The 24,413-nt window shown below is 46.5% G+C and overlaps 1 protein-coding gene across 2 annotated transcripts in view; it reads right to left on the reverse strand.

The window, feature by feature from the left end:
* The window catches only part of ACLY (ATP citrate lyase), a 61,985-nt gene that overhangs the window by 32,501 nt on the left and 5,071 nt on the right, over window positions 1–24,413 (reverse strand). For both annotated transcript variants that reach the window (XM_082194732.1, XM_082194731.1), the window contains exons 2-8: window positions 13,225–13,389; window positions 8,638–8,760; window positions 8,093–8,155; window positions 7,296–7,486; window positions 5,042–5,121; window positions 3,161–3,291; window positions 704–822 (exon numbers count right to left, since the gene is read on the reverse strand). In XM_082194732.1, the coding sequence (XP_082050858.1) occupies window positions 704–822; window positions 3,161–3,291; window positions 5,042–5,121; window positions 7,296–7,486; window positions 8,093–8,155; window positions 8,638–8,760; window positions 13,225–13,383 (866 nt within the window). In that variant the 5' untranslated portion in view covers window positions 13,384–13,389. The remainder of the gene's footprint in view (window positions 1–703; window positions 823–3,160; window positions 3,292–5,041; window positions 5,122–7,295; window positions 7,487–8,092; window positions 8,156–8,637; window positions 8,761–13,224; window positions 13,390–24,413) is intronic.

Here is a 24,413-nt window from a genome sequence, read left to right on the forward strand (position 1 = left end):
TAAAATGTTCATGTGGCAACACAGCAGCTCAGCCAACAGTGGGAGGTGGGGTTTTTTTGAACTTTGCAGACAGAAACAGAGAAGCCAGTTTAGTTAGCGAGGATTAGAACCCACTTAGCAGAATTGAAGTGTGTGCATGCGTATCAAATTATCTTGCATAAAATATCCTCGGCTTCCCAAAGTTAAGTGTTGGTAAGAATTTACCCAGCAGTGTTCATAACTGAGCCTAAGCACAGTTTCTTCCAGCCACCATGGCAACTGGGAGAAAAATGTGGCAGGACCACCATGCCTCTCAGGCATTGATATGTGAAGCCGCGCTCCACAAGCCTAAACACCTGAGAATTCTCACTATACATTTTTGCTACAACTGCATTTTGAAAGCAAAGCAAAAATAGCAGAGATTCCCAGGGTGGCAAATCATGTATCAGGTTATCAGTCTGTGTATTTATATGGAATATGTTGTCTAAGGCCTAAGCGTAGGCTCCATTTCAGGGACAGCAAAATCTCCTAAGTATTAAGGGCAATGTACCGCCGAGAGAGTTCCAGGGACCTCTCAAAAGTCTCATCATTCCATTCCAACAATGATTAACCCGTGTGGGATGATTGGGCAAGGAAGAGCAAACGATGACTAATCAAAAGATGGAACTTGGAGTTGAACCATACATTATTCAGCTGCCACTCCCACAAGATATGCGCTTGGTACCTGTACACTACAGAGGCGCCGCCTCCAGCCACCATGGTCCATATTCTGCCTTTGGGATTCAAGATGGTCAACTTTAGGCTGGCTCCACTCTTGGCATCTAGGTCGGCGATATAGGCTTCCTGCAGACAAGAGCCCGCATATTATTAGAATCAAAACTTCTAAGGACAAAACAGTAAACTCCGCACTTCTCTCATAACACAAAGCCAGGAGCATTTGTGGGGGGAAATAAAGGAGGAGCAAGTAATTCTTTCCCCATCTTTCCATTCCCCCCCACAAATGCCCGTAGATCAATTTAAATGACACTCGCTCACTCATTGAGTTATGAAGCCAGATAAATGTCTTTTCTGGAGTCAAAATGGGGCAAGGTGCACATCTTTGCACTCATTTCTGTGTTTTCAAACACATATATTGAAACCAATGTTTCCAAAGATAAAATCTAGTCCCACCCTCAGGAATTTACAAGGTGTGTCATCAGTCATGGCTCCTCTCCCCCTACAGCAATACGATTCCATGATTCCTTGAGGGAGGTCACGACATTTGGCACACCTGTTTACACAGGCGTTCCCTTGATCTCTCAACCCAAGTCTCCTGTTAAGCTGAATATAATAATGATTAATAATAATAATAATAATAATGTAAACAAGCCTGTAAAGTCAAGGCCAGGTCTGAGGAGGAGGCCACAGGCATGATAAACTTCCCCACTCTTTCACCCAAAAAAGAACTAACGAGGCAGAAGGGTTGGGTGGCAGTGTTGAAAGCAGCAAAACTCTATCTGCTCAGTAGTACTTCAGTAGCATTCCCCAGTGGTGTTTGACGGGGGCAGAGGTACTGAGGATAACTGCGTTGGAGGGATTCAGCCACCGCCTGGACTGGGGTTTCTCTTCAAAGTATCAAGCCACTAAAAAAACCCCATTATTATTATTATTATTATTATTATTTCTAAAAAAGGCAGCCAGGTATCAGTTGTATTTGTTCCTCCAGGGATAATGGACCCCTGTGCTTGCCCCACCCTGTCAAGTATGGATACCAGGCTTGTGATCCTGGCAATTTTATACTGTGAGGTGCTATGGGAATCTGATAAATTATAGTTAAACGATTCCAGGCCAACTTAAATCTCTGGTGCAAATATTAGATCTGAAGAGGAAGGAAGTTGGACTACCCCAGGTCCTAAATAATGCTGTAGAAGCACCCCCCAAAATGAGAGAGAAACCAGTGAAAAACAGGAGGGGTGCTTTCTGTTCATCTCCAAGGCTAGCCAAACTACCACAGCTACCACTGGAGGGACGGACGAAAGAACCGATGTTCAAGAAAGGCGTACGAAGAAAAAGGAGGTTGATGAAGTGATTAGGTAGGGGCCCAAACCTCAGTTAATAACAGAGATTGAGCCTTCCTAAAAAAGGCAGCCAGGTATCAGTTGTATTTGGTCCTCCAGGGATAATGGACCCCTGTGCTTGCCCTACCCTGTCAAGTATGGATACCAGGCTTGTCATCCTAGCAATTTTATACTGTGAGGTGCTATGGGAATCTAATAAATTTTAGTTAAACAATTCCAGGCCAACGTAAATCTCTGGTGAAAATATTAGATCTGAAGAGGAAGGAAGTTGGACTACCCCAGGTCCCAAATAATGCTGTAGAAGCACCCCCCAAAATGAGAGAGAGAGAAACCAGTGAAAAACAGGAGGGGTGCTTTCTGTTCATCTCCAAGGCTAGCCAAACTACCACAGCTACCACTGGAGGGACGGACGAAAGAACCGATGTTCAAGAAAGGTGTACGAAGAAAAAGGGGGTTGATGAAGTGATTAGGTAGGGGCCCAAACCTCAGTTAATAGGTAGGGGCCCAAACCTCAGTTAATAATAATAAAACCTTCCTTTTGGTGCTGCTCCTACCCTGTGGATTTTGAGAACATTTCTTTCTGTTCTTGCAGAGGCCAGACCCAAGTTCATTAACATTCTTAACAAGTGTAGAGTCTAAGAGTCTTCATTAGTGCCTGGGAAGGGGGATGATTCAGTGAGGTCGTGTGTTTTTTTTTTATTTTAAAATAACTCATCCATTAGAAACCTGGCCAAATTGAGTTAAGTGTCAGCACTTGAGCAATAACACACTAATGGGGATTGGCGGGCAGGGAAGAAAAGAGGTATCTAAATGGATTTCTTGGCCAGACAACAATTCTTTTTTTTAAAAAAACAACAGCCTTCTACCTTGGTTTGTATTTTGTGCAATTGCTGTAATTACTAAATTAAGAAATGCCAGAGCATCAGATAACCACTGGAGACATTCTGCCAAGCAACAAGACACAGGGGATTTGGGGAGACCAAAATGTTCTGATGGGAATTCGGATTTCGAGACGGAGGCTTTCTTGCACGTTAGCTGGAGTCAAGGAGCCTCACGCTCAACAGAACGCACTTAGGCCACCTTAATTCCCTAACACCACCCTGAGAGCAGCCCTTTTCGTTTACCTCTGGATAAGCTTCTCTCCCAAAGGGAGGGGGGAAATCCACATCGCCCCATTTCACTTTGCAGATATAGTCAGCCGTTGCGTCGATCTTCGCAGCGAGGTCAAGAACATAAACGCCATCTGCGGTTACAACTTTGTTGGCGAGGGGAGAGGGGGAGACAGAAGGAGGAGATCAGCATGAACCTACTAACAAGGACAAACAAATGGAATGTGTATCTGAAGAAGTGTGCATGCACACGAAAGCTCATACCAAGAACTAACTTAGTTGGTCTTTAAGGTGCTTCTGGAAGGAATTTTTTTATTTAAACAAATGGAAAAGCATCTAGTTTCAAGGTGTTGCCTAGGTAGGAAATTTCCCTGTTGAGTGCTCAACCAGATCCACCATCACAGCACAACCAGCACCTTCCAATGGCTGGGGCACACTTCTGGAATAAATCTGGGCGCAGAAAAGACAGGGGTGGCTAACATCTACCCAAGACCCACAGCCAGTCCACGCTGAACAAGGTCAACTCCATACATGGTCACTTTCTGTGATATTTATGTGCCAAAGTGCCTTTTAGTCTGCAGCAAACTACTTCTGACCATTATGAACATGGCTGCAGGCTGCTTCACATCGCAGGAGCACCCCAGAAAAAAAAACACAAAAAAGCATCCAAAGACTCAGAACAAAACCTTTACTTAGAAAATAAACACAGTGGATCCTGAAGTATTTTTTAAAAATGTGTCTCCCTCAGGGCCTGAAAGAGGAGCTAGACTTTCCCCTTTTATCTTTACTGGGTGAAAGGCCAGTAACATTGCGTAACACATGAATAAGCCAACTTTCACTGAACAGAAATGTGCTCTCTTACAAATACCTCTCTTACAACTATCTCCTGAATGCATTAAGTGTATAATAGTTACATGATGATCTGTGGGTCGTCCCCCCTCCTTTTTCATGAAGACACCTGGGTCTGGTTATTAAGTATTTAGTTCTTTTAATCTGAGAGGTGGGTTTTCAGTGGCTTTTTCTGTTATTTGTTTGATTGTATATTTCGATTAAGGATGTTTTAATATTACGTGTATTTTAATTGTGGGTTGATTTTATAGTTGCAAACCACTTGGAAGCCATATTGGCATATAAGCAGTATGTATATTTAACAACAACAAGAAGTGGCAGGCAAATTTGTCATCCCCACCCCCACCTCTGCTTCCTGCATATACCCACCACGGGCCAAAAGAAGCCCCTGGGAATTATACAGCTGGGGGAAGGGAAAGTCACACATCATGCAATACACCAACCATGCCTGCTACATGCAGGCAAGGGTGCAGTGAATTTGCACAATATATCCCATGTCAAATAAAATCCCTAGATAAATAAAAATATTAAGTGATCCTCGGAAATAAAGGATGCTACATGTTCTGATCAAAGTGGATTTCTCAGGACCAGACTAGATGTGATGCTAAACATCATTGTTCTTCATCACTCACCCTTTTGTTTATTTTAATTTATTTATTTTTAAAGCTGAGAGGGGACATGGTTGTTATTTCAAACTCACAAGGGAGGGAGAATGACGACAGTGCATTTTATATTGCATCTAGTTTGACCCTCGTTTCTGGAGCTTGTGAGAACTGGACGTCAAAATTAATCTCCGGAAAGATTCGCTTGCATCAGCGCTCTCAAAGACTGATGGACACTTTCTACGCTCCCTGTTTGTGGAGGAGGCCTAATTTAAATTACTCTGACAAGAACAAGTTCATGGAAATGCATTGCCTGTCTGCAGCGAGCGGCCCGTGCTCCATCTTCATTTTCTATTCTACCACACTTCGCCGTATAATTGAGAACTGCAGAATACAGAATGAATGAGATGTGGACATTTCACTGAAAACAACAGAGAGGAGTTACCTAGCGGATTGATTTCCAGGTACGTAAAATATAAGTCTTCGTAAAGATTGAAGAGGCCAGAGATGAAGCTCGCCAAGACACTATATAAAGAAGGCAGAAACACACACAAAATGGGAAAACAGACACAGACACAGACACAGACACAAATTCATCAAAACCAAATGGGTGCACACCAAAGACACTCCACATTGGGCCTGTTATACAGCCATATCGTTAGTTCCTTCAGTCTGTCTGCCATCAGTCCAGCTGAGGTTTCAGACGCCCAGGCCTGAATGAGTCAGACATTGGGACTGCGTCATCTGCCATCGCGATCCCTCCCTAAAGGCCATTTATTATCCGCCTGAAGACGACATTAAAAGGAAAGCAGGCTCCTTCAAAATGTCAGCAGGGCACCTCCATGTCGAGAAAATGATTTTTTAGTGTAAAAAGAAAAGAAAAAAAGGGGGGGGGGAGAACCCAGCCGTTCACCACCACAGAAACAAAAAAAGGACAGGAGAAAAACAGAGGATGTTTTCTTTACCAACCTTTGTGAGTACTAAGGATGCTTTTCTTAAAGACCACAAGTGGACTTCACACAATTATGCTCGCCATAGCAAGCAGCACTTCCCTATAGCGAGCTGCTGGCCTTCCTCTAGACTTCGAAGCCGCAGAGGCAGGTGAAGGGTTGTTCTGTGGGTTGCGCTGCAGTCCCTGCCACTGCCCCAGCTCCCATGCCGAGATGATCAAGATGCCTAAAGAGCCTCTGCCATGCAGGGCCCAACAGGAAACCCTCCCTGGGCCGGCTTTTCTTGCTACAGCAAGGAACGCAGGCGGGAGAGCTGGGCACTGCTACCCAAAGTTGTTCAGGGCACCTTCAAGCATTGTTGTCCAGAAGGGTATGTTCCCCTATCCACTGGTGTCTCCTATGGGAATGGCTGGTTGGAGGGGATCTTGTCCAGAGAGGGGCAGAGGGGGCGAAGCAAGTGGTGACTACAAGCTTCGGTGCAAGCTTGCAGGGCTGGCCTGCCCCAGCCACAGGTATACCCAGGCCTTGAGCGTGGAAGTCCTGCCTGACAGCTTCAGATGCTAGAGGAGGAACATAACTGAAATCTGATACAGTCATACCTCGGGTTGAAGTTGCTTCAGGTTGAGCATTTTCGGGTTGCAACCCGGAAGTAACGGAACGTGTTACTTCCAGGTTTCACCACTCGCGCATGCGCAGGTGCTCAAAATGACGTGGCGCGCATGCGCAGAGGCAGCGAATTGCATGCACGAGCAGACGCGGGTTGCCATTCGCTTCAGGGTGCAAATGGGGCTCCGGAACAGATCCCGTTCGCATCCAGAGGTACCACTGTACTGAAAAGCAGTTCCTTCCTGTCCCTTTAAACTAAAGCTGGCCCAGAAGCATTTTCCAAACCCTTCCCGGGAACCTTTGCCTACCATATACAATGGTACCCTGGTTTGCAACCGTTTTGGATTACAACCACGTCAAACCCGGAAGTGCATGTCCCTTTTTTTGAATTACAACCCTTTTTTTATTAAAGCCCCCCCTTTTTTTGGAGGCCCCATTGGCGAAAGTGCGGCTTGGGTTACAACCTCTTTTGGTTTACAACCGGACCTCCGGAATGGATTATGGTCATAAACCAGGGTACCACTGTAAAAGCAAAACAGAAGACACCTTTCGGATGACTTTGAAGCAAAGCTCTTCTCAGGAGTAGGGCTGGTTCTCAACACTGTGCTATATGAGCAGCTAAATACCATGATGTGCTGATATACCGCAACGTCTGAAACGTATCTTGCCTGCTTCTTGTTCCCCCAAGTTAGGGGAGGTAGAAACAGCAGCAGGGTTGCATCGCCCAGCCCTAGTGAGCGAGGCCAGATGCCTCCCCTGCTCTCGTGCAAACGAGGAGCGTCGGTCCTTCGTTAAACTGCTCAGATGGGGGGTGGGAAGCCTTCCACCACCAACCCCAGCTGAGCAAGCCCCGATACTGCTCACGAGCGGCAAGGGGCTTCCTCAAGGGCACAGGCAGATGGAGTCCAAGAAGGTGCTCACCGAAACCTTCTCAGGATCTGCCTGCCTGAGCCTTTTCCATCCACAGGCAACTTAGAGCTGGTGCGATCTGAACGCCATACCGGTTTCGGACAACTTATCAATATATCGCCCAGCTCTACTTGGGGGGGAGGGGAGCTGGGGTACCCATGTAAAACACGTCTGTCCATAACCCACAATTAACATTTTAATATATGTATAAAAAGAGCAAGATTTCAGAATTACTCTCTCTTGTTCGGCGGGGCATGTGCCAGTAGATGCTTCTTGACACTGGGCTCATCCAACTTCTCGTCCACGCGCACCAGCAGCTTCTGAGCCTTCGTGTCCACATCCCCCACATCCACGCCGCCCTCGTGGTAGAACAGGACGTAGTCTCCCTCGCGGGCTGCGTAAATGCACACGTAGAATTCCTCCGCCTGTGGATTTGAGACACCGGAATGGTAAAGGTTTTACCAGACCAAAGAGCAGCAGAGCTTTTTGCGTTTTCGGAACCAACGGAAGTACCGTATTTTTTGCTCTATAAGACTCACTTTTTCCCTCCTAAAAAGGAAGGGGAAATGTGTGTGTGTCTTATGGGGCGAATGCAGGCTGCACAGCTATCCCAGAAGCCAGAACAGCAAGAGGGATTGCTGCTTTCGCTGCACAGCGATCCCTCTTGCTGTTCTGGCTTCTGAGATTCAGAATATTTTTTTTCTTGTTTTCCTCCTCCAAAAACTAGGTGCGTCTTATGGTCTTGTGCGTCTTATAGAGCGAAAAATACAGTATATGAAGGAGAACATGAGCAGGCTGAGAGTTTCCACTACCCCTCCCTGCAACATTGTTTGTTGCCTCGAGGTGAGGTTATCCAATTTCTCTGCCAAGGTTTTCAAAATTCTTTGGTTTGATTAATAAAAGCCACTCCGTGGGGAAAAAGAGTCCTGGAGGAAAGGAGCTGCAACCTTTAAGGTGCAAGACTAAAGCTGTGCTCCCGCAATAACTGTTATCCGTGCAAATCTCCGCTTGCGCATACAAATAAAACTAACCTGTTTGTGTGGCACGAAAGGCTCTATCAAGAAGTTCTTTAGGATGCCCTTAGCTTTGGCAATCTGTGGAAAATGAGAAACAAACATACTCTGGATGAGAAACCCCATCCAAATATCAAAAACAAAAGGTATTATTCACCCCTGCATTATGAAGTGCTACTTTCTCACAAAATTATTATTATTTCCCTGCCCCTCGCCCTAAGTTCCCAGGGTGGGTTACCACATTTAGGCACAATACCAAAAACAGTTTAAAATAACTTTAAATTACATAAATAAGGGGGCCTTTAAAAGATGCACCTCAAAGGCCAGGGTGAAGAGGTGTGTTTTCAGCATTCACCAGAAGCTATATTAATAAAGGTGCCTCAGTTCCACAACTTAGTGGGCTGCCACGGAAAATGCCTTCTTTTAAGGTCATAAATTAATCGTGCCGCTTTTTATTTGCTTCGTTAATATCCTGCCCATCCTCAAAAGGAAGCTTATTGCAGCGTTTCATCTTGACAACAGCTCGGTTAAGTAGGTGGGGAAGAAATAATGGCAACACTCACTGTGGTTTCATGTCCGAGACGCGGCTTCAGCCAGGCCTTCACCTGTTCCAGGTCAAGATTCACCCCCACCAAGCCCAGTTTGCCACGCCGTTTTATCAGCTGATCAGGCTTCACCACGAGACGCTGGGATTTGGAAAAAAAAGGGAAACCAAAAGTGGAAAACTAGCCTTACAGGTGATAAGTGGAAAAACTTGCAAACAACTTGCCAGTTTCCGAGAAGGGCGAGGCCTAGTTTAGGCGCTTGTACGCTCTCCATGCAAAGAGGTCACATAGCAGAAATAACAAAGAAACCGGCACAGCTAAGATCATAGATAAGTGTTGCTTCCTGGAAGCAATCTGTGCACATTTTTAGCACAAGAAAGCAGACACAACTGTGCAGGCGTTGCTCTCTCCTCATGGCTTAATAATAATAATAATAATAATAATAATAATTTTATTTATACCCCACCCTCCCCAGCCAGAACCGGGCTCAGGGCAGCTAACACCAGTAAAATTACAATAAAAACATAATTGGGGGGGAACCAATTTAAAATACGGATTAAAATACAATTTAAAATGCAGCCTCATTTTAATAGTAGCCCATAAATCAAAACCGTAAGGGGAGGGAAACATAAGGGTCAGACTGAGTCCAAACCAAAGGCCAGGCGGAACAGCTCTGTCTTGCAGGCCTTGCAGAAAGATGTCAAGTCCCGCAGGGCCCTAGTCTCTTGTGACAGAGCTTTCCGCCAAGTCGGGGCCAGTACTGAAAAGGCCCTGGGCACTCGTTGAGACCAATCTAACCACCTTGCGACCTGGGACCTCCAAAGTGTTGTCACTAGTGGACCTTGAGGTCCTCCGCGGGGCATACCAGGAGAGGTGGTCCCGTAGGTACGAGGGTCCTGGGCCGCATAGGGCTAGGATAGTTGGCTGACAAAATATTCAAAAATCATTCCTTCTTTTTTAAATTAGAAAGAGGACAAAACTATTGTGATCATCGGCAGCTTCGATTCCTTACCCTAGTTACAGAAACAAATCAAGTTAGCTGTTAATATTAACACGTTAACAAGCCTGGATAGCTCAGTTGGTTAGAGCAGGCATCCCCAAAGTCGGCCCTCCAGATGTTTTTTGGGACTACAATTCCCATCATCCTTGCCCACTGGTCCTGTTATCTAGGGATGATGGGAGTTGTAGTCCCAAAACATCTGGAGGGCTGAGTTTGGGGGTGCCTGGGTTAGAGCGTGGTGCTGATAACGCCATGGTTGCAGATTTGATCTCTTTATTATGGGGCAGCTGCATATTCCTTCATTATGGGGCGGGGGTTTGGACTAGATGATCTTCCTGCTCCCTTCTAACTCTACAATTCTATGATTCACAGTATTTGACCAGTCAGCTGACAAGTGTGGCCAGCTGCATGTTTGGGGTGCAAACCTTAGCTGGTACAGAATCTTAGGTCCTCTGTGTCACCTTGGGAAGTTTTAGGGCCTCGGTCCAGTTTTTAACTGTGCAAGGAGACATCCTGTCCCCAGTTCCTTTCTATAAGCTTGATCTCCTGGCTGCCATCCAGTTTAATCACATTTAGCCAAACACAGATCTGCCACACAGTCCCATTTTTCTCTCTGATGGAAGGCAGCTGTACTGCTGGCTAATTAAATACCCTGCACTTAGTTATGTGAGTCAGTGGCTGGCATGCCTCAGCGAGGAGAATATAGTTTTCCGTGAGCTTTGCCGGAAGGCAGCAAGGGCTCCGGGTGGCTTTCTCAATTAATTCAAGGATTAATAGGATCCTCAAAGCAAGAGCTGGAAGAAATATTTTTGGATCCTTACACGCTGGCATGAGTGTTTCAGCTTGCGGTTATGTTAGGGCTCCCCTGTGGTGAGTGGAATTACTTACAGCTGACCAGACAGGGAAGTGGAACAAGTACCAATGCAATTGAGGGGAGGCAATTTAAGATAGTTAAAGCTATGGTTTTCCCAGTACAGTGGTACCTCGGGTTACATACGCTTCAGGTTACAGACTCCGCTAACCCAGAAATAGTACCTCGGGTTAAGAACTTTGCTTCAGGATGACAACAGAAATCGTGCTCCGCCGGTGCAGAGGCAGCAAGAGGCCCCATTAGCTAAAGTGGTGCTTCAGGTTAAGAACAGTTTCAGATTAAGAACGGACCTCCGGAACGAATTAAGTACTTAACCCGAGGTACCACTGTAGTAATGTATGGAAGTGAGAGATGGACCATAAAGAAGGCTGATCGCCAAAGAACTGATGCTTTTGAATTCTGGTGCTGGAGGAGACTCTTGAGAGTCCCATGGACTGCAAGGAGATCAAACCTCTCCATTCTGAAGGAAATCAGCCCTGAGTGCTCACTGGAAGGATAGATCCTGAAGCTGAGGCTCCAATACTCTGGCCACCTCATGAGAAGAGAAGACTCCCTGGAAAAGACCCTGATGTTGGGAAAGATTGAGGGCACAAGAAGAAGGGGACGACAGAGGACGAGATGGTTGGACAGTGTTCTCGAAGCTACGAGCATGAGTTTGACCAAACTGCGGGAGGCAGTGGAAGACAGGAGTGCCTGGCGTGCTCTGGTCCATGGGGTCACGAAGAGTCGGACACGACTAAACAACAACAACAATTTAAGATAAATGTCACCCTGAGAATTTAATTACTTTTCCTAAGTCGTGATGAAGTGTGCACCTTCGACTCGTGGCTGATGAAAGCTCAGTTCAGCCCTTTTCCTCCTCCTTCATCACTAGCTTCTTATGACTGAAAGCAAATTGGTGTGATTTAAAATGGGGCTGGAGAATCTCACATGTGGCCCTGCGGGCCTTTTTGTTTGGCCCTCAAGACTCTTCCCCTGGATGCACACACTTTTCTCTGCTCCTGTATCACATTCCACTTGTTTTTGCCTGACTGCAATGTCCCCTTGAATCCTTACAACGCCTCTTGCTTGTCTGGAATGAGGACGGGGAGGTCTGTGTATATAGAAACCAACCTCCTGTATGAAAGCAAACGTTTCCATGTGCTGGTTCATGCACTTTTGGCTTTGGCCCTGCCAGCCACCGTTATGTGGCCCTGGAAGGATTCTCAGAAGGAGATGTCACCCTCAGACTGAAAAAAACGTTCCCAATCCCTGCATTAAAAGGAAAGGTGGGACGTGCACTAATTCTTTAGCAAAAGGTGGACTGTGTTGACCGAGAGTGGTGGGAAGTCTGAACAGTTTCAGGTCACTTCTTGACCGCTGGAGTTCTATCATCCATCTCTTCCTGGACCATCTGCATTTTAAATTGTATTTTAACCCGTATTTTAATTAACTGGGTTTTTTTTCTTTCCTATTATGTGTTATTGTAATTTTATTGGTGTTAGCCGCCCTGAGCCCGGTTCTGGCCGGGGAGGGCGGGGTATAAATAATTTTAAAAAACTATTATGTCAATGTCTGGAGGCGGTTGGAGGATGGATGGCAGCTAATGGATTGAGATTGAATCCTGACAAGACAGAAGTACTGTTCTTGGGGGGCAGGGGGCGGGCTGGTGTGGAGGACTCCCTGATCCTGAATGGGGTAACTGTGCCCCTGAAGGACCAGGTGTGCAGCCTGGGAGTTAATTCTGTGTCCAGGGCAGCTGTTTACCAGCTCCATCTGGTATGCAGCTGAGACCCTACTTGCCCACAGACTGTCTTGCCAGAGTGGCGCATGCTCTGGTTATCTCCCTCTTGGACTACTGCAATGCGCTCTACGTGGGGACACCTTTGAAGGTGACTCAGAAACTGCATTTAATCCAGAATGCGGCAGCTAGACTGGTGACTGGGAGTGGCCGCCGAGACCATATAACACCGGTCCTGAAAGATCTTCATTGGCTCCCAGTACGTTTATGAGCACAATTCAAAGTGTTGGTGCTGACCTTTAAAGCCCTAAACGGCCTCAGTCCAGTATATCTGAAGGAGCATTTCCTCTCACATCATTCAGCCCGGACACTGAGGTCCAGTGCCAAGGGTCTTCTAGCGGTTCCCTCGCTTCAAGAAGTGAGGCTACAGGGAACCAGACAGAGGGCCTTCTCGGTAGTGGAGCCTGCCCTGTGGAACGCCCTTCCAGCAGATGTCAAGGCAATAAACAACTATTTTACTTTTAAAAGACAACTGTTTAGGGAAGTTTTTAACGTCTGATGCTGTATTGTTTTTAATATTCAGTTGGAAGCCGCCCAGAGTGGATGGGGAAACCCAGCCAGATGGGCGGGGTATAAATAATAAATTATTATTGTTGTTATTGTTGTTATTATTATTATTATTATCATAATCTTTTATAACCAAGACCCTAAGAAACCAAGGGTCTATTTCAGCACGAAGGCAAGCATGACGAATGCCAGCACATAGTGGGACCAACGCTTCTTGCCCATGGGCAAAAGGTTTAGCCTGTTTTGGAGAGCTCCTCTTCCTCAAACACGTTAAGAGTGGATGGAGTCCTTTATGTAAGCATTCCCGATGCCCATGAACTTTCAGCTGTGTACATTCCATTGTCTGCACAACAAGGAGGCTTAAAAGCATTTTGTTCTGGGCCTGTAGAACTTCTTTTTTGCTTTGTGGGGTGGTGGGGAACAACAACTACAGCCGGTTCTGCTCACCTCAGTCAAGAGCCAGGGGTGATCTTGGATTAGCCGATCCCAGTCGGTATCAGGAGTCACTCTGGCATATCTGAAGCGGTTCTGGATGGCTGAGGACGTGCAGATATATTTATACAAGAATTCCTTCCCCGTCTGCTCCGAAATTGCTTTGGCGGACATGGCTACCTAATGCAAACGTTAAAAAAAAGAGGAGGATACACCCAGGTCAGTGATTTTAAAAGGTTTTGATGAAAAGTGTCAATCCTAGAATGTAATTTAACACGGCCTTCAATCTGGAGGTACTGCTTCTCCAGCACAGTCCCAAATGGTAGTCACAAGACAATATTCCTAATGGACAGTACCACTTGAAATGCGGGGGGGGGGGGACAGAATGAATGGATGCTCCCCTTTGTAGAACAAACTGGGAGTGCTGGTGGCACATAAGAGCTTCTGTCCTCCAAGGCAGAAGTGACTGCCTTTTTTTCCAAATTCAAGGTCACACCTTAAAGCACATGGGCTTCCCCAAAGAATCCTGGGTACTGCAGTTTATCCCTTAAAGGTAAAGGTAAAGGTACTCCTGCCCGAAAGGGCCAGTCTTGACAGACTCTGGGGTTTGTGCGCCCATCTCACATCTAGAGGCCGGGGGCCAGCGCTGTCCGCAGACACTTCCGGGTCACGTGGCCAGCGTGACAAAGCTGCTCTGGCGAGCCAGAGCCGCACACGGAACGCCGTTTACCTTCCCGCTGGTAAGCGGTACCTATTTATCTACTTGCCCCCGGGGGTGCTTTCAAACTGCTAGGTTGGCAGGCGCTGGGACCGAACAACGGGAGCGCACCCCGCCGCGGGGATTCGAACCGCCGACCTTTCGATCGGCAAGCCCTAGGCGCTGAGGCTTTAACCCACAGCGCCACCCGCGTCCCTAGTTTATCCCTTACTGAGTCTTAATTCCCAACGATCTTAATAAACTACAATTCCCAGGATTCTTTGGGGGAAGTCATGTAATTTAAATGTACAGTGGTGCCCCACAAGACGAATGCCTCGCAAGACGAAAAACTCGCTAGACGAAAGAGTTTTCCGTTTTGGAGGTGCTTCGCAAAACGAATCTCCTATGGGCTTGCTTCGCAAGATGAAAATGTCTTGCGAGTTCCTGCGGGGGTTTTTTCCTCCCCCCCCCTTTTTCTAAGCCGCTAAGCCGCTTATCAGCTGATCCGATAAGCCGCTAAAAGCCGCTAATAGCGCTAATCCGTCAATGGGCTTGCTTCGCAAGACGAAAAAACCGCTAGACGAAGAGAATCACAGAACGGATTCTTTTCGTCTTGCGAGGCACCACTGTATAGTGCAAATGTTACCCAGACTGAATTTTCACTGTGTTTTTTTGGCTTTTGGTGAGTCCACTCTGTGCCAATAACCAAGTCGAGACCAAATAAAGCTTTCCAAAAAGAATATGGAAGTTCAAAAGCATTTGACCGTACTCTCAACCCATTAGTCCCAGAAAAGTACAAATATGTATAATATTTTGAACTTGTCTTCCGGGGAAGGAATTTATTTTTAAAAAGGCATTAACAAAACCACTCACCAGGGTTACTATGGTGACAGGGTCGCCCCTGCTCCAGCAGATGAATTAGGTAATAGTGGGGTTTTTTGTTTTACTATTGCCTATTATTATTAGCCCAAATTCAAAAGGAGATAGATGAAGTCAAGGCAGTTACTTCTGTTCAAGTGATTGTCCCTATGCTAACTGGAGCAAGCAGAGAACCCAGATTAAAGCAGGGTTGAGGGAATAAAGGAAAGAGCTTAATAATCACTTTTGATCTACAACCTTTGAAGTCTCTAAGAAATGTTGGGAGATAGCGGGGAAGCGAGGAACTTTAAAAAAAGCAAAAAGTAAAGGTGTGAGGACGCTGGGTACTTCTTTCCCTTTCTTTGATTTGGTTCCTACTTCAGACAATGGGTTTTAACTGGCAACGCTTCTTTGCGATATGGTTTGCTAAAGGTTATGCTGTCACGGCCAGATCCCATTGTTGCGCAATCAAAGCTGAATCCTCAGCCGGCGGGTCTTCAGCACAAGACTGGATTCCCACGCAATTGTGTGGTACTCAAACCCACAGCCTTTGGAAACAGAAAGGGAGCCCATTGGAGGAATTGTATTTAAGCTGCCTGGGAGTCCAGTCTGCTGCCCTTTGTGACAAAGAGCCAAACTCAAGAGTTTTTTAATGGATGCTGAAACAAACCTCTAATCCAGGGGTCAGCAAACTTTTTCAGCAGGGGGGCGGTCCACTGTCCCTCAGACCTTGTGGGGGGCCGGACTATATTTTTTGGGGAGGGAATGAACAAATTCCTATGCCCCACAGATAACCCAGAGATGCATTTTAAATAAAAGGACACTTTCTACTCATGTAAAAACACGCTGATTCCCGGACCATCCGCAGGCCAGATTTATAAGGCGATTGGGCCAGATCCGTCCCCTGGGCCTTAGTTTGCCTACCCATGCTCTAATCCACTGCCACTCCCACTCAAAATACGGAGAAGGAGACCTCATTTAGACAATTCTGTACTTTAGGCTATTCCTTCATAGCAAATCAGATGCTGTTACCAATCTTATCTCTAACATCCAGGTTTACTTGTTTTACAAGAGCTAGAAAATACTCTCCTTTCAGGCAAACATTTTTGTAAATGGTAGGCTTTAGGGAAAGGGGTGATTCCCCCCCCCCTGAGATCTCCACTTTCCGATTGTTCCGTGAAACATGTTTTGCAAATTAGTACCTTCCTTGAGAATGTGGATGGACTGGAGGGGGGCAGGGGGACAAGATACCTTGCAAAATAAATCTGGCGAAAGGAATGAATTCTGCAGATACTCCTCCTTCACATTTAAAGGCAGCTGCAGCCTTCACCATGGGTAGGCAAACTAAGGCCCAGGGGCCGGATCCGGCCCAATCGCCTTCTAAATCCGGCCCACAGACAGTCTGGGAATCAGCATGTTATTACATGAGTAGAATGTGTCCTTTTATTTAAAATGCATCTCTGGGTTATTTGTGGGGCATAGGAATTCATTCATATTCCCCCCCCCCAAATATAGTCCGCCCCCCCACAAGGTCTGAGGTACAGTGGACCAGCCCCCTGCTGAAAAAGTTTGCTGACCCCTGGCCTTCACGTTTCTGTATCACCCGTCATCCCAAACATCTGAGGCCGTGTATAATTCTACAGTGGTACCTCGGGTTAAGAACTTAATTCGTTCCGGAGGTCCGTTCTTAACCTGAAACTGTTCTTAACCTGAAGCACCACTTTAGCTAATGGGGCCTCCTGCTGCTGCTGCGCCACTGGAGCACGATTTCTGTTCTCATCCTGAAGCAAAGTTCTTAACCTGAGGTACTATTTCTGGGTTAGCAGAGTCTGTAACCTGAAGCGTATGTAACCTGAGGTACCACTGTACTAACTAGAAGCAAATTTTAAAAGACAAAGGCATCCACCAAAAGTTCTCTCCTTTCCATTTTCAAGCCTGAAGACATCACAATCTCAGCAGTGCAGGAGAGCATTAAGGACACAATTAGGCACAAAGCAATCAGGCTGATGAGGGTGCTGATTGAAGAGCCTTTATCAACAGAGAAAGTTGGAGGATGCTGGGGAGGGGGGGAAAAGAAACTGAAGAGACCGGCAGGGCGCTTTTGTGAAAGTGTTGTTTCGATTTGCTTTTCCTGTCCTTTCGAGGAAGAAAAACAATTGGAGCACCAGAGAATTCCTAGCTGCGCTGTGAGAAATTAAATAATTCAAGATGCCTATAATTCCACACCCCCGTCCTGTTGGATCTCTGCAGAGAAAGGCTTGCTTGCATCGTAATTCTCCTCTAAACAGGCAGCAAGCTTAGAGGAGCAAAACACGTAGAATAATAGCAAGAAGGCTCCATTGGAAAGGCAAGGAAATTATTAAGTTTTTCACACTGCAGGAGAAACCTTTTGCAGTGCATGAAAGCAAAGTGTCCCCTGGCCACCAGAAGTTGGGAATCACCTGGTAGAGCTTTCTTGGCAGAGTTGTTTTCTTGGATGATAAATCCGAGAAATCTCGCAATTTAACATGCCCAGACAAACCCAATGAAGGCTGTCAATTGCTTATGCATGTAACCGGCGACAGATAATCAATTATCTTTGCTCCAAGGGAAGACAGTGTGTACACACACAAAGACAGCTTTGGGTCTCAGAGCACAGACTTGTAAATGGGGAGAATAAAGAAATGATAGACTTCTCTCGACAGTGAGAACATGAGAAAATAGGATCCTGCTCACCCCTTGCTCAGTTGATGGACAATTACTATGCTGAACAGCATGCGATATGACTTGAAGGAGCAGGACAGACAAGGACACACAGTATTTTAATTCACAGACAGCAGAAAGGCAGAAATCAGACCAACTCTTCCTTCCCTGCCTTTGAGATCAGCTATAGACACCGAGCCACTAATGTACCAGGCCAGTGCAGTTAAAAGGAGAGAGATTACGAGTCAGACATCCTCAAGCTACATCTTTCCTTTACTGTCAAACACGCTGCTGGAGAGTCACTTCCACAGCACCTAGGCCACCAAGCTAGCTGAAAAGTCAACACAGCCACGAACGGTCCTGCTATCCTTTCTTAAATGGGACATCCACACATGGACACATCCAGCATCCCTAGTCACACTGAGCTCTCTGCTGAAAGCCACAGTTGCACTCTCTCAACAGCACCCAAATGTGGCAGGGAGATCCATCAAAGCACTTGTTTCTCCAACAGGCCCAGGGCCAGCTTTTGCATGGGTGCATTTTGGAGCCATAACTAAAAGAAACCCCATCGAGATGCCAGGATGAAAACAGACCCAAAGCACATGAAGCAAATCCACCCTTAACTGAGCCTTTAAGATAAAGGCTGGCGTTGTATTGTTATTCCAAAAGGAGCCCAGAATAAACCCACAATAAGCATGCATTTACAGAAGCCCCATTGGGGGATTTAAAGATCATGGGTTTGGGGGCAGAAGAGATGGAGACATTAGAAGTGGGTGGCTGGTGTGCACACGGGTCCCACACATTGCGTCCTCACACATTCTTTGAACACCTGAACAGGGCTAGAGAGCCCTTAAGATTTCTAAAAGAGTTCCAAGATACTGCCTGCCCGTCCAGCCAACGGCTGCCATCTTTTTCTGGCAGCTAAAGGTTCCCCACACCCAGTGATGGCCAAACTTGGCCCTCCAGCTGTTTTTTTCGGACTACAACTCCCATCATCCCTTGCTAACAGGACCAGTGGTCAGGGATGATGGGAACTGTAGTCCCAGAACAGCTGAAGGGCCAAGTTTGGTCATCACTGCCCACACCAAAAGTACAGCATTTTCCCAAACGCCATAGTGCCAAGCAGAGAAAGACTGTGTTGGTGAGGTTTCTGTCTGCCATGCACCTGCTAAAGACACAGAAGACCTCTGTGCAACTCTCAAACATTTGCATCTACCCATAGCACTCGGCTTCCCAATGTCTGGCAGTAGAGGAACACTTTTCTCTGAATTAAAGGTGATGGTAAAGGGGGTAAAGGGACCCCTGACGATTAGGTCCAGTTGTGGCCGACTCTGGGGTTGCGACGCTCATCTCGCTTTATTGGCCGAGGGAGCCGGCGTACAATTTCCGGGTCATGTAGCCAGCATGACTAAGCCGCTTCTGGAAAACCAGAGCAGCGCAGGGAAATACCGTTTACCTTCCCGCCAGAGCGGTACCTATTTATCTACTTGCACTTTGACGTTCTTTCGAACTGCTGGGTTAGCAGGAGTAGAGACCGAGCAACTGGAGCTCACCCCGTCGCGGGGATTCAAACCGCCGACCTTCTGATCAGCAAATCCTAGGCTCTGTGGTTTAACCCACAGCGCCACCCGTGTCCCAATAAAAGGTGATGGTACGCTTCACTAAAAACAGCAACTTTACTCTTAGGCTGTGCACAGAACATGCCGTACATTTAAAGCATGTTTCCCCTACCACTCAAAAATGGGAACTGTAGTTTGTTATGGGTGCTGGGAGTTCCAATGGGAGTCAACTATAACTCCCAGGGTTCTTGGGAGGGGTTGAGCTTCAAATGATGGGCACACAGCCTTAGAAGGTGAAAGAAAGAGAACTACCTACCCTTAGGGAAGCTCACCTCCTGTCTCTCAGCACACATCACTTTTCTGTCTGTACCTCCTCTGAGGGCAGTCAATTCTGCTGCATCTCTGAACTGAAGGTGTGTCTAATTTCTTCAGGCCCAAGAGCCATGCTCCCATCATTTCACTCCTCCCCACTCCTGCTTTGGGTACAACCCACCTTTTGCCAGGGTAGGGAGAGAATGAATTGCACCCAGTTCCCTATTCTGGAAGACCTCCACCCACCACAAACACTTGCTACTTCTCATGGCACTAAAAGAGACACAAGTCTCCATTTCATTTTCAGGAGTAGGCATGAAAAACTTGCAAAGGATTCGTTTCCCCCCAGGAATGTTGCAAGAGACCTGCTTCTTCTGTGAACGGAGGTCACATCAATCTTCCAGACGCTGTTGTCAAATAGCGCTACGAATCTGACAGAAAAGGGCAGGGGAGCATGACAGGAAGAAGGGAGATCGGAGCAGTTCCAAAGAGCGTGACAAGGCAAGCAATTCCATACAAAGAACTCCAAGGACTGACCACTTTCCCCTCTAACTCCTACGCTGAATGGGGGCCACACAGACCCCCAACCAAGGGGCCCTAACCAAAGATTACCCTTCTCGGGCAAGGTTCCCAAATATCAGAAACTGCTTTGGTCACCCTATATGATGACCCTATATGATTTTCATGTCAGGACAGAGACAGGAAAAATGTGTCCCTGTTAACTCTCCTCAACTTCTCAGCGGCTTCTGAGACCATCAGTTGTAGTATCCTTCTGAAACGGCTGTCCATTTTAGGGGTGCCACTGCCCTGCAGTAGTTCTGGTCCAATTTGGACGGTCGTTTCCAGAAGGTGATGTTTGGGCAGTGCTTTTCAGTCCTGTGGAGATGTCAAGGTGGGGTTCCTCAGGGTTCAACGTTATCCCATGTGCTGTTCAACATCTACATGAAACCACTGAGTGGGATCATCCAGAGTTTTGGAATATGTCGTCAGCGTGCCACACAGCTCTGCTTCTGCTTTACATCTTCAGGTTTGTCTGAAGGTTTGCTGGCCGTTGTCTTGCCTCGGTAATGGACTGGATGAGAGCGAACAAACTGAAGCCCAGCCCAAATATTATTGAGACACTGCCAATGGACAGTTCCCTAGACCAGATGGATGGGCGGATGCTTGCTCGTGATGGAGTTACACTCCCTCTGAAGGAGCAGGTACTGGATCCCTGGGGACCCTTCTGGATCCCTTGCCGTCACTCGAGTTGCCTTAGTGGCACAACATGTCTGCCCTCAGCTTTGGCTTCTGAGATTTTCCATGTCCCTACATCATGGGTAGGCAAACTAAGGCCCGAGGCCCGGATCAGGCCCAATCGCCTTTTAAATCTGGCCCATGGACGGTCCAGGAATCAGTATTTTTACATGAGTAGAATGTGTCCTTTTATTTAAAATGCATCTCTGGGTTATTTGTGGGGCATAGGAATTCGTTCATCCCCCCCAAAAAAATATAGTCCGGCCCCCTACAAGGTCTGAGGGACAGTGGACCGGCCCCCTGCTGAAAAAGTTTGATGACCCCTGCCCTACACTCTTTGGTTACCAGCACAGGATCTTAAAATGTGTACAAGGAGCTTTCACAAAAGTATTTATTTTACGTTTATAATTTTTATGAAATTTTCTGTTTTACAATTTAGAATATTCGTTTCAGCAACCTTAGAATGTCATTGAGTTGCCTTCTTCTCTTTCCATGGTTCATTTCGCCTATCATAAATCCCTGCATATTTTACATAAACCAAAACATTCAGTATTCCATTATTACATTCATCAAAACCTGTGTACACTGTTGAATTTATCTTAATGCTGCCAACGTTTTCAAGTGTACACAATCCCCGCCCCATATATTCAATAAACATTTTCCAATCTTCTTCAAATGTTTGTTCTTCTTGTTCCCTTATTCCAGGCTTCCTCAACCTCGGCCCTCCAGATGTTTTTGGCCTACAACTCCCATGATCCCTAGCTAGCAGGACCAGTGGGGTCAGGGATGCTGGGAATTGTAGTCTCAAAACATCTGGAGGCCCGAGGTTGAGGAAGCCTGTGACTTATTCTGTATGTTAGGTCTGCAAGCTGCACATATTCCATCAGCTTAAGTTGCCTTTCTTCTTTGGTTGGGACCTCGCACATTTTCCATCTTTGGGCTAACAAAACCTTGGCCGCAGTAGTAGCATACATAAATAACCTTTTTTGACAGCTGGGAATTTCAGTCTGAATTATCCCCAACAAAAAGGACTCTGGATTGTTTTGGAAAAGTACTTTTAAACATTTTTTCCCCAATTCATTATGAATTATTTCCCAGCACCCTTTTACAGGTTGCCACATTTCAGTTGCTTTCACAAAAGTCTTCATGCAAAACAGCCGTCTCAGTGTCTGCTTTTGCTGAGTAAACAAAGCGTTGCTGTTGGCCTTGCACCTGCCATTTGCTTTTCCGTCTGCCTCTGACCAAATTTGTAACATTAATACGCGCCATCACTCCACAGCAGCTTCCCCACTGGCATCCATCAAAAAGGAGAACTTTTTTCTTTGGGGGGGGAGGGGAGGGGGTTTGTAGAGAAGCGCAAACAGAAAACGTTCTAAGAGCAGATAAATAAAATGGAGGCACCGCTAGCAAAACACTTACTAAGTCATACAGGGGAGAGATGTTCGGTTTAGGTTCCCTGAACGTGGGTCCAGGAATGACCATGCACTTCTATGGATTAAATGGGAAATGGACTGGAGGAATTGCTATCGTCCTCCTGCTCTCATAAATTGACATGCATCGTCACTCTGGGGCAATCTCCCCATTGGTGCTCAGCATACAATAAGGTTTTATTTTTAAAAGAAATAAAAAAACCAAATTAAAGCAAGAAGACAAAATGCCACATCAACCATAAATATTCAAAGCCTTCCTCAAGTAGCTGTCAAATGCACAGGAAGGACTCCATATCCTTGTTCTGCTTGCCTGATCTCAGGCAGAACAGCTGCCATTCTCAACGGGGGTTTCGACTCCACAAAAAGGTGTAACAGCTGGCAAGTTGCCTTGTGCTAACAGACAGGAGGCCAGCTCAGCCAAAGCGTGGCTACGTCAGCAGCTGAGCTTCCTCCGTCACTTTTGCCCCTCTGCAAATACTGGGAACAGGATCTTGGCTTGCAAAAGGATTGGAATATTAAATATTGCCCAATACCTAATTGCCGAAACATTCCTTTCCCCGATGCAATTGAACATTTTCTCCCTAACAAACAAGGCAAGCCTTACAATAACCTTTCCTAGGCCCTACAGGTAGAGCCAATCAGCAGGTATAAGCCAGGTTTAGAAACAGTGTTAGGAACTCAAGATATACTGTATAAGCTAGGCGCCAAATGGCTCCTTAAACCATGGTTACAGTCGCCCAAACGGAATGTCTGGTTGCCATCTTGGGGCCAGATGGCTCTCAAGTCTTGGATTTTCAAACGATGAACCGGCTGTGATTGATTATCAGTTCAACACCTGGCTGGCTCAGAAGACAACCTTGAGCTAAGTTAAGAGCTTGGAGAACTTAAAGAAGACAAGTCACTTGATCCCATTCCAACCCTATTTTTCTTAATGGTGATACAGGCCATTCATAATGTAGGGCAGTGGGGTAGGGTAAATGAAGACAAACAACAACAATTAACTATAACGTTGTTCCCTGCTCAGGCTGCACAGAAAAAAGCATTTTTGTTCCTGAAATTCATTCTGACTGTGCAGATAAAACGTAACTGATAGAATTCTACAGGTTGTGTGTGTGTGAAAACAGCCAAGAACCAATGATTCCCAGACATGCACCTCCAGATAGTGGAAATGTCAGGCACTATCCTGGAGCCCATGCATATTCAGTAAGTTGCAAGGGGCCAATGTTGTTGTTTAGTCGTTTAGTCGTGTCCGACTCTTCGCGACCCCATGGACCAGAGCACGCCAGGCACTCCTGTCCTCCACTGCCTCCCGCAGTTTGATCAAACTCATGCTAGTAGATTCAAGAACACCATCCAACCATCTCATTCTCTGTCGTCCCCTTCTCCTTGTGCCCTCCATCTTTCCCAACATCAGGGTCTTTTCCAGGGAGTCCTCTCTTCTCATGAGGTGGCCAAAGTATTGGAGCCTCAGCTTCACGATCTGTCCTTCCAGTGAGCACTCAGGGCTGATTTCCTTCAGAATGGAGAGGTTTGATCTTCTTGCAGTCCATGGGACTCTCAAGAGTCTCCTCCAGCACCATAATTCAAAAGCATCAATTCTTCGGCGATCAGCCTTCTTTATGGTCCAGCTCTCACTTCCATACATCACTACTGGGAAAACCATGGCTTTTACTATACGGACCTTTGTTGGCAAGGTGATGTCTCTGCTTTTTAAGATGTTGTCTAGGTTTGCCATCGCCTTTCTCCCAAGGAGCAGGGGCCAATAGCCAGGTGCAAAAGGCACCCGGCTAATTTTGAACAAGGGACACGGGTGGCGCTGTGGTCTAAACCACAGAGACTAGGGCTTGCCGATCAGAAGGTCGGCGGTTCGAATCCCCGTGACGGGATGAGCTCCCATTGCTCGGTCCTTGCTCCTGCCAACCTAGCAGTTCGAAAGCACATCAAAGTGCAAGTCGATAAATAGGTACCACTCTGGTGGGAAGGTAAACGGCGTTTCCGTGTGCTGCTCTGGTTTTCCAGAAGCGGCTTAGTCATGCTGGCCACATGACCCGGAAGCTGTACACCAGCTCCCTCGGCCAATAAAGCGAGATGAGCGCCGCAACCCCAGAGTCGTCCACGACTGGACCTAACCGTCAGGGGTCCTTTTACCTTTTAAATTTGAACACTGATAGCCCCCCATATGCTGCCAAACTAAATGGTTAGTCAACCATTGCAGAACCTCCAATAAGCTCCTAAAGCTGTAATTCTATACTCACTTACCTGGGAGTAAATCCCATTGAAGCAAACAGGACTTACTTCTAGGTAAACATGTACAGGATTGCCTGGCAAGGAACCACTAAGCGCCTGGGCATATAGCTTGAAAACCGCTATTCTAGATCAGTGCCCATTTTACCTGATTGATGTAAGAGTTCCATCACACTAAAAATCTTG

Source organism: Podarcis vaucheri (assembly GCF_965113315.1).
Source record: "Podarcis vaucheri genome assembly, chromosome: 13".
In the NCBI taxonomy this organism is placed as follows: Eukaryota; Metazoa; Chordata; class Lepidosauria; order Squamata; family Lacertidae; genus Podarcis; species Podarcis vaucheri.